Source organism: Etheostoma spectabile, chromosome 17, assembly GCF_008692095.1.
Source record: "Etheostoma spectabile isolate EspeVRDwgs_2016 chromosome 17, UIUC_Espe_1.0, whole genome shotgun sequence".
In the NCBI taxonomy this organism is placed as follows: Eukaryota; Metazoa; Chordata; class Actinopteri; order Perciformes; family Percidae; genus Etheostoma; species Etheostoma spectabile.
The window spans coordinates 23,582,857-23,601,514 of NC_045749.1; the positions used below are offsets into that span (position 1 = coordinate 23,582,857).

The 18,658-nt window shown below is 41.7% G+C and overlaps 1 protein-coding gene across 1 annotated transcript in view; it reads right to left on the reverse strand.

Annotated features, from left to right (window-relative positions):
• The window catches only part of prkg2l (protein kinase cGMP-dependent 2, like), a 21,238-nt gene extending 3,020 nt beyond the window's left edge, over positions 1-18,218 (reverse strand). The window contains exons 1-17 of the mRNA XM_032541962.1: positions 18,065-18,218; positions 15,380-15,736; positions 11,774-11,940; positions 10,612-10,725; positions 9,139-9,244; positions 7,625-7,688; positions 7,421-7,498; positions 7,215-7,309; positions 6,215-6,283; positions 5,529-5,627; positions 4,539-4,686; positions 3,853-3,989; positions 2,891-2,980; positions 1,477-1,618; positions 1,216-1,379; positions 575-697; positions 248-310 (exon numbers count right to left, since the gene is read on the reverse strand). Of these exons, the coding sequence (XP_032397853.1) occupies positions 248-310; positions 575-697; positions 1,216-1,379; positions 1,477-1,618; positions 2,891-2,980; positions 3,853-3,989; positions 4,539-4,686; positions 5,529-5,627; positions 6,215-6,283; positions 7,215-7,309; positions 7,421-7,498; positions 7,625-7,688; positions 9,139-9,244; positions 10,612-10,725; positions 11,774-11,940; positions 15,380-15,736; positions 18,065-18,186 (2,138 nt within the window). The 5' untranslated portion in view covers positions 18,187-18,218. The remainder of the gene's footprint in view (positions 1-247; positions 311-574; positions 698-1,215; positions 1,380-1,476; positions 1,619-2,890; positions 2,981-3,852; positions 3,990-4,538; positions 4,687-5,528; positions 5,628-6,214; positions 6,284-7,214; positions 7,310-7,420; positions 7,499-7,624; positions 7,689-9,138; positions 9,245-10,611; positions 10,726-11,773; positions 11,941-15,379; positions 15,737-18,064) is intronic.
• Positions 18,219-18,658: the final 440 nt, after the last annotated feature.

Below are 18,658 nucleotides of genomic sequence, written 5' to 3' on the forward strand. Positions count from 1 at the left end.
CCAGCCAACTAACCAACCAACCAACCAACCTACCAACCTACCAAGCCTCTTCACCTACCTCAGCATGCACCATACACCTTTGTTTATAACATCCCCAGTTAACATTACATTATTAATCAGGAAAATTATTAAAATCATGTGGAAGTTTCTATATCTTGGGCAGTTGTTGGATTTTTATAAACTTAATCCAAAATAAAAAATGAGCGGACAAGAAAGGAGACTGACATCGTTTGAAATGTAAACATACTTGTGTTTCTTTATGTCAATGATGCCGTTCTTTTTGTTCCCCAGCCTCTCCACTGGGTTTAGCCTGTGAGGAAAAGAAATAGACATTTAGTCTTTTTTGGTTTAATGTCAGGATTTATGACCCTTTTGCTACACTGTTTAGAAAAAACAGCCAGGAAACTTGACACAAACATGATTAAATTAGTCTAAAACATTTTTCTTAATAAAGCATCAGCAGCATCTACACACAACAAGCTAAATTGCACTGCCTGGCCTACTCCACACCAGCAACTAGGCTACGCTGTAATTCCCTGATTATCTGTTGAAATTTTGCTTTGATTCACCGTACTTGCAGAGTCTCCGGATGAGGTCGTCTGGACGCTTCCCTATTCTCTTAGGGAAATCCACCTTCTCAATGCCATGAAGGACCATGGTGTAAATCTTTATGGGGTCTGAGCCAGCAAAGGGTGGGCTGGAAGAAAAAAATTCAGATTTTCTGTTTATTGCAAAGGTAAAACTTCACACCAAGTTCAGAGGATGACTTTACCATTTTAAGAAACATGTTAATTTGCTTTCTATCTGAGAGTAAGATTAGAAGTCCAAAGTCTCATGTCCAATGCATATTATTAGACTTTAGAGCTGGTTGTTTCCACCTGCTTCCAGCCTTTATGCTAAGCAAGGCTAACCCAGCCTGACTCCAGCACTGCATTTAACACAAATATTGGTATCTTCTCCTCTCATTGTCTGAAAGAAAGCAAACAAGTACTGTATATTTCTCAAAATGTTGAACTATTGCTTTAAAGAACCAATGCAATACTAAATGACATGGGAAACTACAATGCAATTAGCGTAACTGGACTTAATTAATCATAAGAAGGCCTCACTGGTACCACGCTAACCTGGGCCTTTGTGTCATAGTTGTGAAAAGAATGTGTTTTTCTCCGAGAAGTCCACGTTTCAAGAGTAGCAGATTCTCTCCAACCAACTTACTTGCCAGTCAGAAGTTCAAATATGAGGATTCCCAAGGACCAGCAATCAGCTCCAAAGTCATGGCCTTTGTTCATAATGACCTCTGGGGCCACATACTCTGGAGTCCCACAGAAGGTCCAGGTCTTCTTTCCAAGGCCGATGTTTTTAGCAAAGCCAAAGTCTGCCTGAGAAAATACATAGGACTTATGAAAACGATACAGATACACAATGAATAACAGTCTTTAAAAGACATAACCCTAACAAGTATGTAGAGTGGCTTACCATTTTGACATAACCCTTAGCATCCAGTAGAAGGTTTTCAGGTTTCAGGTCTCTGTAGACGATGCCCATAGTGTGGAGGTAATCAAAGCCCTCTAAGACACAACCAGTACAGAACCTGGTTGTGGGCTCATCAAAATAACTCCTGGTAGGTTATGAAAAGATCAACAAATTAATAGAACCCTATGAGCGTGAACAGAGCAGACTAATGGCCAGTTTCAGGAAAACTAGGACTGTTGCAGCTAATATTCAGTCTCTTAACCCCTGAACCATTGGGACATCCCAGGAACAACTTAATGTAGAGCAGAAGCAAATGCCAATCATGGTCTTCCCAACAAAATGTTACTTTGTATAGAGTTTATATGAGATTATAGCATGTGCATAATTTCCAGGTCGGTCACACTTCAACCAATGTACGACAGAGGGAAATTTGCAAACCAGTTGTCATTCATCAGTACTCAAGCTCATATTTTATTGTGATTAATTATATCGATGTGAGAGCGATCTGGCTGTCTGTCACCCATTGATCTCTAGGGTTTGGTCGTGGGTGTCTTGTGTCTCTGAGGTCGAATGATTGCCCCATAACCACAAGGTTGGTGGATCAATCCCTGGCTCCTCACATGTCAAAGTGTCCCTGAACCCCAAGCTGCTCAGTGGATGCTGGATGTATAGCTGTCCACTGCTCCCTATACTTAGGATGGGCTGTATATAAGGAATTACATTTTTTTTTGTACTTGGTCAGGTAGAGGCAGCATTCCTTTTACTAAATGTAGTGACATACAACAAAAGAAGAAGATACTCCATGCATACACATGTGTGTATATGTGAGTGCACACCTTCCGGTAAAAATAGACAATGGAGCGGATGCAAAGAGGCAGACAGAAAGCAGGCTGACGTAGGTTCCAAGACATTGTATTACTCCCTTGCATAACAATATTGTTGTCAGTATATTTCATGTTGTGTTGAAATTCATTTATTTCAGAGTTTGAAGAAAAAAGGTCTGTAGAACTTGGCTGGCCGTAAAACCTCCATGTTGTAGTCTAAGGTCTGTGTCTCTCTTTGGGTTATTTGGTTTTATAAAACTAACATTGAGTGTATTGTATCCATCATGGGCTCATGCAAATACACACAAGTTGCTTCACTCAAATAGTTTTTTCAATCACTTTTTTCTGTTTTTCGTTCAGCCTCCGTTAAGCTTGTTTGCAGTGATTTGTCTACATTTTTCACTTTTTATTATGCCATTCGACAGAAAACCTTTTATGGGTCCAAAGAGAGCCCAGGTACAGTAGGTGAATACTAAATACAATTTAAAAATGTTTTTGTGCTGAACTATTCCTTTAACTTAGTATTTTAATATCAATCTATGGATGTTTTCATTTGTAGTTGTTATGAATGTAGCAAAAGCACCTACACTCACATATCCCGCAGCACAGTCCACAGCTCTCCACCAAGACACACCTCCAGCAGCATGTAGACAAACTTAGCATCCCGAAACGTTCGGAATAACCTGAAATACATGCACAGACAGCCAAGAGAGCCTTTGTTAACGCCTCATGATCAACTTGCTAGCATAGTAACAAAATATAAATAAAAAATTAGAACCTCAAAATGTAAATAATGATAGTCCCTGGTAATGTGCTGATTGGTGGTGAACACCCAGTAGAAACTGCATTCATGTTTTGTAAAGGCATTGATTTCTTGGATTGATAATGCAATCTAAAAATGTAATAATGATACACATACAGTACACCAACAACATGCCTCATATTAGCTTATAAAAGGGCAACAAAAAGTGAAGCATTGCAGATTACAAGTGCTAATAAAGCAGTTCTTGAGAGAAAGACTTTTGATGCAGGCTCTAAAATATCAAATTCTCTGAACTTCACAGCCCATGAACACTGAAACGTATAAGAATCAGCATTCTTAGATTTCATTTAACACTGAGACCCTGCACAAAATCTCTGAACTTCTAAGGCAGAAACTACAGTAACTGGTAGGAAGAGTGTAGTATTAGTGAAGTGGTGGAGTGAACATTACATTTTGGCTGAACTTTTCCCTTTTAATGACAGTCAACAGACTGCTTGCACAAGGCCTTTGTTCTTTAAAGTCCTAGGCCAGATAAATCTCCGTGCAGATGTGGGACCCGGGTCAGCAGCATTCTCCCAGCAGGTTCCTTAGCAACTCCGGAGAAACCAACACTGAGCAGCTCCCATTTTATCTTCTTCTTAGGCATTACAAGGGGTTTGTAGGAGATGATCCGATGGCTAACCTACCCATTCTTTAGCTTCTTTTGTTCAACATTTACATGCTTCCACTAGCTCAGATTATAGAAAAGGACTAAATATCTAAAAATCTCATCTCGCTCTTCATTAAACACACCTGATGATAAACACAGAGTTTGTTTGCTGAAGGATGTTTTTCTCAGAGTAGATGTGCTCCTGCTGTCTGGTGTCCACGATGTGTTTCTTCTTGATGCACTTCAGAGCAAAAGTTGTTTCCTCGTCTTTCAGCTTCACCTGAGAAACAGCAGAGAGGAGCTCAAACCTCACAGAGGGACACTGGAAAAGTACAGTATATAACACAAAAACTAACAAACCTAATTAACCAACATTTCCACAGTAAATGTGAAGGGAAATGTAGAAACTGTATCCCTTCTAATGGCCAGTAGAAGAACAATCCTTACATTGTAGTGAAGAGGCTAGGGGAAATCTCAGGTTTCTCTCATGATTTTCTAGAATTTCTTAAAAGCTACATGCCACTTGAAAGTTTGACCTTGTGTTCCATGACGTACATTTCCAGGATAAATTTCCACACCATTAACGCAACCCAGCTCAATGATTTGCATGGGGGGGGGCAGACTAACAACAATGATAGTTGGGGCATTATACATCCCCGGCTTATTAACATGTTTTACAACCACTGTTTTAAGCTGTAGGACTCTAATGGGGCTTATTTAAGTAGTATTTGCTCCAGGATTAGCAAAAGAGCTTGAGGAGCAACGTCTGCTCACCACGCCGCCATAACAGGAAGTCTAGTGGGGGCATTGCAGTGTTACTGCAGCTCACCAGCTCCACTCGTCCAAATCCTCCCATGCCTAGTGTAGCTACGACCTCGAGCTCCTGGAAAGGCTGGTGTGGAGGCAGGAGAGCGATCTTCTCCTTCAGTCTCCTCAGGTCCTGGGCCTCTGCAGAGTCAATCTGAGGTGAGTGGGGCCTGAAAGGAATAACACAGGACATCTCATTACATTTGGGTCCTATTCAGCCGAGACTGAAACAGAAATCAGTTTATCTGAAGTGAAAGTGGAAATGCAATATGGGTATATGACATGCAATTAGTCACAACCATTATGACCTTACAAAGGCCTAATTAACATTTGTACAGCTGCACATTATTCAGCATGTTCTCATGACCCATTCGTACCCATCGCTACCAAAAGTGATGTAAGCACTGTAATTTAGGCGGCTGTGGCTCAGTGGTAGAGCGGTTGCCTGCCAATTGGAAGGTTGGTGGTTCGATCCCCGCCCCTGCAGTCATTGTCGAAGTGTCCTTGGGCAAGACACTGAACCCCGAGTTGCTCCCGGTGCTGCGCATCGGAGTGTGAATGTGTGTGAGTGTTTATCTGATGAGCAGGTGGCACCTTGTACGGCAGCCCCGGCCACAGTGTATGAATGTGTGTGAATGGTGAATGTTCCCTGTAGATGTAAAAGCGCTTTGAGCAGTTGTTAAGACTGGAAAAGCGCTATATAAATACAGCACATTTACATTTACATGTATTACAAGTATTTTTGGTTTGTTGGCTAAACTTAACTGCCACGGCCAGTGTCATGACGTCCCCTTATGGTGCTCTGTACAGCCACCTTTTCTCAGCTAAATTTAACCATAAAGAATGCTAAAAACTTTGATGGGACAGCTAGACTTTGTCATGTGACTGGCTGGCAGTCACCGTAGTTTCATAGGATATCATCTGGATTGATGTGCATGACTTTTTGTACGACATCATACCTGTTTTTAAGAATGCGTTGGATCATTGTGTCATCCTGTTATTGTGCACTTACACAGCATTTCTCCTCTCATCACTCCGGGAAAGCTCTTCCACGTATTCCTTCAGGTAAGACTGAAGTTCCTCATAAGTTCCCACCATTTGGTTGAAATTGCTGGAGAGGAGGAGGCAGGGGAAAAGGCATGAACAACTTTTATTTCAGTGTGTGTGTATGTGTGTGTCTGCACAGTATTGACTTTTGATTGATATACAGACCATTTAATTGTAGTATATAGTTATATTTTGTTTAATTTTACATTATGTCTATAAAGTTGTTTATGAATTAGTATAAATGATCACAGCTAGCGGCTTCCCAAACCAAATTTGGGAAGCCGCCAGAAATATTGACATATTTTTTGTACTAGCTTACTCAGTGGGGACCTGTCTGCCGTTTTGGAAAAAGTCTAAATAATGACCTTTATCATATATCCTGATATTGATGTTCTACATCAAGGTTTTTTATCTTCAGCTCTTGACCTTCTCATCACATGCCTAGTCAGGTCCATAATCTTGTGTACTTATTTATTGATCCGTCACTTATAACAAAAATGCTAACATCAGGGGCATCTATCCCTAGGAATACTATATACCAGTTATAGTAAGAATTAACAGCAGCAACAAAAACAGTATCTAAAAGGTCTGGTAAATGGGTCCAGGTGTACATATTAAAACATGCGACACACACAACATCCAGCTACTCACTCTCTGTCCACCACCAGGCAGTGTGTGTCATTCTCACTGCAGACGATGTTGGCTGAGCGCACATCCTCACTGTCAACATAAAGGTACAGTTCAGTCCAACAAATAACACAAACCCATATGTACAGTACAGTCTCACACTCTGTTCTTGGCAGTGGTGGTTTTGGGAGCAAGGGTTGCCAGCGCCCCCCTTAATATGACCCCCCTCTGCTAATGTCTACTGCTATGTTGATGATACTCAGCTGTATGTGCCTAAAGAGGCGGATGATCATTCCCACATTATTAAATTAGAGGCCTGCTTGTCTGCTGTGAATGACTCTTCTACAATTCAGATCAAACTGAGATGCTGGTCATTGGCCCAGCTTGACGTAGACACCAGTATCATTAAGTAGAGTCAACTTAGACAACTCAGTGATACGCCAAAGTAAGAGTCAACCCTTTCTTTTCATTAGCTCAAGATCAACCAAAATCACCTTCTTTCACCTATGCAACAAAGCTAAATCAGGTCTTTTTAATCCACATGTTGACCACATTGCATCTGATATAGCTTCGCTTCATTGGCTCCCAATCCATGTCAAATCAAACTTGAAAACAAATAAAAAAATGTAAATTGTGTTTCTACCTGCCTAACCTCCTTAAAGGTAGTGCTCAAATCAGGACTTTCCGTTCTCAAAATACAGGGCTACTTTCTGTCCCCAGAGTTTAAAAGAAGTCAGCACAAAGTATGTATGTACGTCTGTTATAGTCTGTCTGCTGACGAGAATAATATGACCCCACTCTAAAAGACACTGCTACAGTTTTCAGGGCTGATCCAAAATTCAAATCTGTGGAATTTAGCGGATTGTTTTTCTGCTTGAGGTGAAGATGTGTTAACATCCAGAATTTAATTTTTATTTTTTGAATTTGTCTAGAGACTGCAGAACAGTCTGAAAATTCCATGTGGCACTGCTAATGAGGGAATCTGCGCTGTGTCTTCAGCCTTCTGTGAAGCTGCTGCTTGTACCTGATGAGAGCTTTTTCTCCAAAGTAGTCTCCAACTCCTAATGTCTTGATTTCCTGTGGTTCAGCCAGCCCCTCTGTGCTTTGAGTGACTACGACCTGTAGATAGAAATAGAAGATAAACAACGGGCTCCAATCAATTAATTGCTTTGAATTAAGAAAATATTAAGGCTTAGTGATGGTGACGACAACAATGTGCAGATGTCTCACCTTTCCTTTTGCGATAATAAAGAAAGTGTTCCCTTCTTCACCCTCTCGAATAATATACTCCCCTTTTTCAAAATAGTCCTGATAAGACAGAAGGACAGTCATCCTCTTAGATACAATATGAAAATATTATTACAGAGACGGTATGGAAGTGGGTAGAATAAAGAAAGATTATGAGCAAAATGTGGTGGAGTTGGAAATACTTACAACTTCAAGACAATCGACAACCTTGGCTAGTTTCTCCTCAGGCAGTCCTCGGAGCAGAGACACACTTACACACACCCAAGAGAAACAAGACAGAAAGGTCAAATTTTGGCAAGACAAAAGTTTTGTCGCCTATACATAAATTGAATAAATTTACTGCAAATAATAAAATATGTCAGCAAATTAAATACTGGTGCTGTGAGATTCAAATGTAATATCTGTATGACTTCCATGAGCTTGAAGGACTGGACCCATGCGGTTTGGCAGGATCCAGAACAGTGTTGATAAGTCATCAGGAATAGCTAGGAAAGCTCCCAGAGTTCATCAATATTCTTGGTTTGGTCTCATGCTTCCTCTTCATCCTACCCCACATATGCTCATGATGTTCATGTCTGGTGACTGGGCCGGCCAATCCTGGACCATTGATCTTCTTCTCCTTGGGAGCTTTGAAGTGGAGATGGAAGTATGCGATGGAGCACCATCCTGCTGCAGAATTTGGCCTCTTTTATGGTTGGGAATATAAGAGGTAGCTAAGATGTCGGGTATTTGAGACTATTGATGTTGCCTTCCACCCTGCAGATCTCTCGCACACCCCATACTGGATGTTACCCCCGACACTGATTTTTCCGCCACCAAACTTCACTGTTTTCTGGGTGAATTGGATCCAAGCGGGCTCAGTAAGTCTCCTGCAATATTTGCGGCAACTGTGGTGTAATTCAATAGAAGATTCATCTGAAAAATCCACTTTCTTCCACTTTTCCATCGTCCATCCTTTTAGCAGGCTGTGGGCCTTGGACATGCCACATGGTTTTTACATGTCTTTTGTTAGTGCCGGCTTCTGGGCAATGATTCGACCATGGAGGCCATTTCGAGACGACAAACCGTGGTTGACACGGGGATTCGGGGACCAGGTCTCTCGGAGCTCTGCTGCTGGGGTGGGCCTTGGATTTTCGAGCCGACAACGGTCCTCTCGAGCAGTTGTCTTGCGGGGTCTACCGACCTGGGCTTGTCAAAAACATCTCCAGTGTCTTCAAGGTTTTTTTAATCCTCTGTACTGACGCTGAGACACATTGAAGGTGTCTGCACATCAGCAGTGGATCTGGTTCAGCCTTTGATAATCCAAACTTTATTCAGGGTGAATCTTAGGCCTGTTTGCAGAGGTCTAGTTGCAGTTGATGTGAAGGTCTAGTACACACTTTAGACCTGATTGATCCATTATTAGTCACAGGTGAAGCTCATATGAAAAGGAGACAACACTTATGTCTTTGCAAAATTTGACTTAATGGGCTTTACCAAGCTGTGAATATTAGAATACTTTTTGACAGTTTCATTTTGCACTGAAACATTATTACAAAAGCTGTTGGGATTAAAATGAGCCATTTCTTGTAAATAAATCTTGATTCGAAATATATTTCAGCGGCACTTCAGGTCAATTTGTACACAAGCGACAAGACTTTTGTCAGGGACTGTATTGTAGTTGTGAGAAGACACACAAAGCCTGTCAGTTGTGTTTGTACCTGCGCAGAAAGCTGAAGTACTCCTCATGTCTGGCCTTTGTGGTCCGCATCATGATGGTCTGGAACGTCTGGCGGTCCAGAGCCCAGATGTGAGACTGGGACACAGCTGGATGAGAACGGAACCATCAAAAATGCATGACATTGTTGCTTTATCATCAGTGTGGGGGACAGTCAAGGGAAGTTCTAACTAAATTCTGTACAGAGCATGAAAGACCTAAACACCCCCATGCATTCGGTGGTGCTTAAATAACATTTAACTCTGGTAAAATGTAAATAATGCAAATGAAAACATATTTCTTAACACAAATCAGTTGAACATTTTTCACCAGCTCTAATTTTATGAACAATCTGTGTTTTTTGGTCAAAGCTTCTGCATACTGTATTCCATCTATTTAGCACACACCATGATACAATGCTGATTATGGTCTAGCAAATCATGTCTGAGGAATAGTTCCTTATTTTGGGAGACCAGCTTTTTTGGCATTATCTCAAAGAGTGGGATAAGAAGACCAGCTAGCTGTTTCCCATTGCTTCCAGTCTTTTGCTATCCACATGCTGACTCCAACAGACTTGACAATGAATAGCACTAGCACCGTGACAAATTATACATCTATAAAATGTACTACTTTCCTACTTTACTTTCTGCCATTAATTTAAATCTATTGGTTGCTATAGTTGCACAGAAGCTTGCAAGCATAAAAGTATCAGTACATCCCTACAGGATGAGACATGGATGTGTGGGTTTAAAGTATATTTAATAACTCCCTCTCTGAATAATCATCTGTTCATGTAGCATACAGCTAGCAGGTGTCTTATGCTGGACTGTACTCTGGATATGGTTGTCAAACATACAAACACACACGCACACACACACACACACACACACACATACACACACACACACACACACACACAACACACACAACACACACACACACACTCTCTCGCTCTCTCACAGACACACACATAAAACACACACACTCTCTTTTCTCAGAGACACACTCTGTACACACACACACACACACACACACACACACCACAAACAAAACAAACACACACAAACACACACACACCACACACACACACACACACACACACTCTCGCCTCTCTCAGACACCACACACTCTCTAGACAAACTCTGTCACACAAAGCGCCACACACACACACACACACACACACACACTCAGAGACACACACTCTGTCTCCCACACACACACATACACACACAGAATGTTAACACCAGGGAGTGAAGCATGTGTGTAATCCTAAAGGTGACATATTACTGTAAGAACTTGACTGATTTGGTCATATATGTAACATAGACTCAGATATATCTTAGCTAATTTTCAATGCATGTCCCTAGATTGACCCTTTATAAAATATGATAACTCAACACTTACATTAAAGACAGTAGAGAACACAAACTTATACATATAGATACATACCTTATTATGCAAGACTCCTGTCACTCACCTTTGACGGTGGCTGTTCTCTTACAGTTGTACAGGATGGCCAGTTCTCCAAAGGCTGTGCCAGGACGCATCTCCCCCAGCAGCTTCCCATTCTGGATGACCTCCAGCAAGCCATCTGCCGTAAGAAAAGCACAACATATGCATTTTATCATCTACATTTCTATTGGATACTTATTGTTAACTTGAGCTAACTTGGGATATTCGCATATATACTGTATATTAGAGTAGAACGTTTAGCTTCCTTTTCTGTGGAGGATGGCAACATTTGCGCATTAGAGCGCTCACATGTCTGTAGAGCGCCCTAACTCCGGGGCGGACCAACTTTTCCAGTCCACACCAGAGCCAGTGAGCAGTCATAACAACGACAACATTACAAAAGCTGAACTAGAACTATATTGCCACCTACGTTGTTCTGGTAGCAAGGTAACATGACCATAGTCTACATTGACGACGTCTCATTCTCGGGTTGTTCAGGTGCCACCGGAGGGTCCACCGGATGTCAGTCCTCTTGCCTCTGTGTTGGTGTTCTAACAACCGTGGATTTCTGAGGACTATGGTTACCTGGTCCTCAGATCTCTGCAGGGTAAATCCTACGCTAGCTAGACTATCTGTCCAATCTGAGGACTATGGTTACGTGGTCCTCAGATCTCTGCAGGGTAAATCCACACGCTAGCTAGACTATCTGTCCAATCTGAGGACTATGGTTACCTGGTCCTCAGATCTCTGCAGGGTAAATCCGAACAGCTATCAGACTACTGTCAAATCTGAGGACTAGGTTACCTGGTCCCAGACTCTGCAGGTAATCCAACAGCTACTAGACTATCTGTCCAATCTGAGGACTATGGTTACCTGGTCCTCAGATCTCTGCAGGGTGAATCCAGACAGCTAGCTAGACTATCTGTCCAATCTGAGGACTATGGTTACCTGGTCCTCAGTCTCTGCAGGTAAATCCAGACAGCTAGCTAGACTATCGTCCAATCTGAGGACTATGTTACCTGGTCCTCAGATCTCTGCAGGGTAAATCCAGACAGCTAGCTAGACCATCTGTCCAATCAGAGTTTTAATGTTCAATGACATTTGCAAAACTTTGTTTCTATGGTAAAATGAGCAAAATCACACAAGAAGTCCTATCAGAGCTATCCCCCCCTTTCTGCTGCACTAACCTGCCAGGACATAGAGGTAGTTCCCAGGTTCCCCCTCCTGGATGACCAGCTGTCCCTCGGTGTAAACCTTCTCATACATACAGTCCACCATCTCCCTCATGTGCTGTGGCTCCACCTTGTTCAGAAAGTCATTGTTCATGATGGCATCGTTGATGAGCTTCTTGGTGCTGGGATTTAAAAAAAGTCAATTTCACTTATCCAGAATAATGAACCGTTTGCTAAACCAATCAAAGCACAACAGGTCGGTCAAGATCTGGGTTTCTCCATATGGTGAAGTGGTGAGCATTGTGTTCTTGTAAGACCAATTCCTACATGGTATCTACTGTAGGAGAGGATGATTGTGTCTTAAGGGCATGGGCTTGACCGGTGCAAGGACCCTTTTGCAACTGAAGGTATCATTATTACAATGTGAAATGAATTACATTTTTTAGGTGATTTAAAATGCACCAAAATATGCACATGCACTAGGACATAATTAGATATTTTAGGGGTTTTGTTCTTGGGTGGGACAAAATATCTCAATAGTGCCCCCCTACAAGTAATTATGTTTTTCCTTAATTTCCATGTCTTCTACTGGATTATAAACCCCTCCAGTCACTAAATGCATTGACAAATCAGTGATTAGACAAGGACAAAACTGAGACAATTATTTTTGGTGCAAAAAAATGAGCCATCTGCCAACTGTGCTCATCTTGATGCCCTCATGTTCAGGAGCTCAAACCATGTCGGGAACCTTGGTGTTGTTCTGCACTCTGACTAAATTTAAAAAACACACATCAACAGAATTACAAAGTCAGCCCGCTACCATCTCAAAAACATAGAATGACTCAAAGGACTCATGTCTCAACAGGATTTAGAGAATTATGTCCATGCCTTTGTTTTTAGCAGACCTGATTACTGTAACAGTGTCTTTACAGGTCCCTGTAAAAAAATCACTCAGGCAACAACATCACATGTTATATTTACAGTTTGTTTGTTTTCTTTTTGCTTGTTGAATTTTATGGTGCATGTAAAGCACTTTGAATTGCATTTGTGTGTGAACTGTGTTACATGAATACACATCCACAGAGGAGAAGTCTGGCTTTTTTGGTACCATTATACAGCACTGTTTGCATGATATAACTGGTTTCTTTTCATACAAGTCAGCTGGAGACATTAAAAAGCAATCTGGGCAGTTTGATGGTAAATCTGTTATCACTGTGAACTGCATATGTGCCAGGAAAAATCCTTCAATATCTCACACAGTCCAGGTGTTTCTTTAACCATTACTCAAAATCTTGCATGTTGCATTGTCACATCTTTAACATTTCCACATACCATAGAAGGTTTTGGACCCAATATGGATGGGAAAGCAGGCCCATCAATTTTTTTTTTTTTTTTTTTTAATTAATAACATTTTGACAGTGAGACTTTGGGGAGACTTTGACAGGGACATTGTCAAAAGTAACAGCTGGTTTCAAGTGAAAGTAATGTCCTCATGGTTGTCCAGGACTGCAAATTCAAGCGGTAACAAGCTGCCAACCTCTGGGCATTTAAACAAAAAACCTTGAAGTGGATGCTAGAATTTGTTATTACGTTCAATAACAAATGTGATCATGTCAGTATTGCATATGCATTTACCAGATGTGGTCCCCAAACCAATAGAATCTCGCAAATGTGGTTCCAAGCCACTGCATTCATGTCTGCAGTTTAAATGTACTCCACAGATTTCCCTGAGCGGGTGTTTGTTTGCACCCCTGATTTGCACATCACACAGATGATCAGTGAAAAGGAGAGTGCTGAATGGATCTGAGATTAGTGGGCAAGAGAGGCAGCAAAGGTTGTGCAATTCAAGCCCATAATGACCCAGGCCCTGCATTTAGATTGTGTGGCCTTTTGTTTCCCTCCATGTCTTTCTATTATCCCGCCATGCTAATATAGCCTTTCAGACATGGGGGGTATTACAAAAGCTTGCCAGAGCTCTCAAGTCCTCTTACCAATCATATTCTGTTTGGGTTGATCACAACTGATCAAACTGCTTTAATGACAACGGGACCGTCTTTTCAGCAACTTGTTGATGATGTAAAACGTCATTTTAGGTTGTATCATATGTGATTTGCTTGACATTTTCTATAATCACAATCATAGTTTTTCTACACTCCAATCTGTGGTTTTCCAGTGAAATGTCCAGGTGTTTGTGTAGAGTCCTGCTTGAAGCTGATTGGCTATCAGATGTAAAACAGATCTTTTGTTAAGCAATCCAATGCCGTTTCACATAAACAGCTACATTTCAGGTCACTTTAAAATATTTCTAACACTTATCATTTAGTTTTACTTTATTCATCCAGTCTGATCCCCAAAGACCAACATGAATCCGTCCTATTGGCCCATCCCCTGCAGGGATAGGCATTGAGTCACGTGCATTGCCAAATAGGCGACAGACAATCACAGACTGGTTCTTAAATTCATATATTTCTTTGATTGTGTAGTTTTACAACAATTACTTAATATTACTTTAAAAAGCAAACTGTAGTTTTAGATTTTTTAATTCATTTTGTTAGTTTGCTGGCAATCATTCGGCCTCATGCAGCAACTTTCTCCAAGATTTCTTTGAAATGTTCCCCCCATTGGAGAATTTTGTTTTTTGGTATTAACCAATGCTGCTTATGTTTGCTCTTCTCTCGGGTCAGAGAACAACACAAGGAAATTCAAGCAACATAAAAAAGACTCCAATCAAAGTTAGATTATAAGTTTCTATATTATAGATCAGATTAAGTTTTACATTTTTTCTGTCATGCCAGTGGTGACATTCAAAAATTACACATTGACATTAACTTTAAAAAATAGCTATGTCAACTTTGTCATAATTCTGTAATACGTCGGATCCCTGCACAATGTGCACACACAGTGAGTTTGACATGTGTGACAATCACCCCCCCATCGTGAAAGTGGCATTAATGTAATTAATTGCAGTGAGAAGAACCTCATATGCTTTTTCATTTTTCTGTTTTTTCTATCATATCTTTTCTGTTTCAATGTTAGTTTTTTTATGTTATAATAAAAACATGATTTCCCTGTGAGCACAAACCTCAAATTTCAACATTTTGTTTTTTATATTCTGGGCTCGGTGTCACTTAAAACCTAGCTGGGTCTCTATGATTGGTCCGTGCAGGCTTGTTACTGGCTACATGCTAAATCGGGGAAAGGGAAAGCTGCCATTGTTGGTAATTTTCCCCCAATTTTGGGCCACACGGGTGCTGAAATATAACCAGTTGTGTAGTATTTATTGGTGATTTTTAACGGTACAAAGTCCTGCTCTGTTGCAGTGAGTCTCAGGCTTGGAGTGCAACGACAGCTAAGATTTCAGAGACTCATGGACATGAAGAAACGCGCTTACCAATCAGAGATAACTGGGCTTTTTCAGAAGGGGGGCTTAAGGGGACTGGCGCTCCAACAGAGCATTTCAGACTGAGGGTGAAAACAGGTGCTGCAGCCATGGACAGTATGTGAACAATTATGTGTTTTTGATCAATAAAGCATGTACACATGTTCTAGTAGAATAACAAAATACAAGTGATTATCTAAAAACCCATCATAGGTATTGTGGGGTGTGTCCCTTTAACTTACTGGGAGTTTTTGTGGATGGACTTTGCGATGGAGAAGTTAGCTGCTCTTAACCCTCCGCAGAAGTTCTCTGAGGTGGGTTCAGCAGAGACGCCCTCTTTGGCTTTGAGCCTGCGGTGGACCGCCACGGCCACCCTGTGGAAGCGGCTGGAGCCCTGGTTGATGACACTGAAGCGGTGGTGGCACAGGGCCGGCGGAGAGCGGCCCAGGCTGACGTTGTAGCCAATAGCATCCTGGAGCTTGTCGATCTGGGAGATCTTGGCCTCCAGTTCCCTCTGGACATGCTGTAACTTAAGCTCCTGGGCTCGAAACTCTTGATCCCGACGTGCCAGCTCCGCCTCTAGGTGGGTAATCCGCAATCTGAAGATCAGTATCGGTTCAATCAGTGAACACACATAAAGGCAGCCTCACAAAGCTAGAATAGTATAGCCTACACAAACTCAGACTTCACTACAAGACACAATGCAGACAGATCTATTGAACATATACTCTACTTGTCAGACTAATCAATAAATTAAGGGGAAACTGTAGATAGAAAAATGACTCAAAACTATTAATCACTGTAATAATCGTCCAATTCATCTACCAACCCTTGTAGAGCTGGCTCAGGTTTGCCTTGGACCAGCTCATAGTTGTGCTGCTATATGTCTAGATTGGGGGGGGACTTCTTTGACATATTGATCTCTTCTCTCTTTCTGTGTGTGTGCATTCATGTCCCAGAAATGCTTGTTACTAATGTATGTCCGGGGACCTTTTTTCCCTGGAGTCCTCATTTTCCTTGGATTGGCACCAAAATCCTGATAGCAGCTACCGCTGTGGTCCTGCTCAACACCCTGCTGCGCCCTACTACGCCCCACAACGCCCTGCTTGGCCCTACTAAGCCCTGCTACGCCCTGAACGGCTATAACTTTTATTTCCAGTTATAGTTCCACTATTTTTATTGTTACTATAACCGCCACTGTTCATCAGTCCAACTGCCATAATTAAGTCTTTGTCCAAACCGACAGTGACAGATGCTGCCCACAAAGAGCCTGGTTCTTTCCCAGGTTTCTGTCTAAATGTGTGGTCTAGACCTACTATATCTATAAAGTGTCTTGAGATAACTCTTAACGATTTGATATTATGAATAAAATTGAATTGAAACAGGATGTTTTTTAGCCTAACCCTAAAGAAAATGCTAACATAGGTCTTTTTGCAACAAAAAAGTAAAAAGCTTTAGAAGGCACTGATAAACAAGACATTTTGCCATTAAGTTTGGAGAAAATCTTAGTTATAGAAGAAGCATGTGTTTGCTACTGCATGCTTTATTTGACCCCAATATAATCAGAAACTGAATTGTGAGGCATTCACAGAACAGCCTCCATATTTTTCCAGTTTTGAACACAGAAGCACAGACCAATGACATCTCAGCGAGGGGTGCATCGATCCAACTAGGTGATCAAGACAGGCTTCTTGAAATGATTAATCTTGAAAAAAAATCCCTCTTGATCCTTTAAAGACTACAGTGAAAAAAGGGAAAATGATGTTCTGTCATATTTTAGTCCTGTGTGATGAAATAATACAAGTATAGTTTGGTTAGTTGGCTCTGTATTTCTGTTTTGGATTAGTCAGACTGGCTAAGTGGCTAGGCTAACAATAGCCACGTTAGCTAAGGCTAGCTCTAATACAAGATAACATTATGGGTAAATTGGCAAGGATTTACAGACATTTCATTTCAGCATCACACATATCAGAAACTTATACAGTTCTTTGTTTATGGAGCTACATGGTTTGTGAAGACAGAAACATTTGTTAGGTCGATACACCAACTCTGGGTTTCATGAATGATAGCTGTCAATCAAAGTAGACCAAGGAGATCTGTGTGGGTGAGATTGCCTTAAAAGTGATCAACCATGGGAGGGCCAGTGCCTCCCTTGGTTTCCACCCCCAAAAGTGTCATGAGCCCCTTCCAGATGCAGGAGCATGAATGCACTTTGGAGAGTGACGTGTGAGCACTCGTAGCCCTCCAGAGCTCGCCAAGCGGACGCCCAGGGGCCAGTCTTCTCCTCTCCTTATGTTTTGTTTCTCGCTCCCAGCTGTTCACTCTCAATTGTGAATTGTTGTGCAAGGACTTAACCCTTGTGTTGTCCTTCGGGTCCCAGAGACCCTCCTGCATTCAATCGTATTTTTCTGCTACCAGAGCCTCGTCCTCTGGGGTCCCTAGACCCATCCTGCACTCAAACGCGTATCCCACTGGCCTCATCTCATCCTCCGGGGTCCCTTGGGACTCGATGGACGAGGCGGGTTTGTGATGGAACATACTTATAATCTCATAAAAATGAATAAGGCTCTCCAAGACCCAAAAAGCGAGGCCCCGACCGCAGCTGACATGAAATAAAAAAGGCCCCCGAGGACCCAGAAGCACAACGCCAGGCTTATACAAAATGTAAATAAAGTAAACGAGTCCCTTTGACACGAAGGACAACACAAGGGTTAAATCGTGCAAGTGGCATTCAATATCTGCACGTGGGGAATAATATAATTCGCTCACTATTGAAATGTACACAGCAGAGCACACACAGAAACACACGAATGTCGACGTAGTGAAGATGTTGAGTCGTAAAGTATGAAGTGCATATTTACAGGTCATCCTTTGAAAATAGGTTTTCATAATGAAGCACACATATATTCATGAGGTTTGATTCTAACCTGAGGACGTCTGTGTGCAGGCCGGGAGGCTCTGGGTGGATGGAGGCCAGGCAGCTGGTCTCCCCAGCCTGGGGGGCTTTTATCGAACCGTTGCCCATGGCCAGGCATTGACTGGCCACCATAGGAATGGCCCCCAGTCTCTCCGCGATGAGAGGAAGCACTACAAGGGTTCTTTCTCCTTTATGGCCTCCTTTCTTAAAATTCCTAAACTACTTTAGAAAAATGACAATTACTGTTAATGATTATTCTGGCTGACGATGTGTGTCAATTATGATTCTTAGTATACTGTGTATGAAATGAAAACCCATCAAATGACTTTGCTACACACATCCTTTACACACAATAGCATGTCTCAAATTGGGTTTTCTACCATTCAGTGTTCAGAATCTCCCAATGTCTACAGTCTATTTATCAAAAAAAAAAACATTTTGCATTATGTACTTACGGAGTGGCTGAGGAATTTGTGGAAAATGATAATCCTGATTGTCTGAAACATAGACTACTATATGATCACGGCGTCATGCTCCCTCCAGAATCCAGTTGGTCTTATTTGGATGCTGGCCACAAGCCCAATGACACTCATCTATGCCGGAG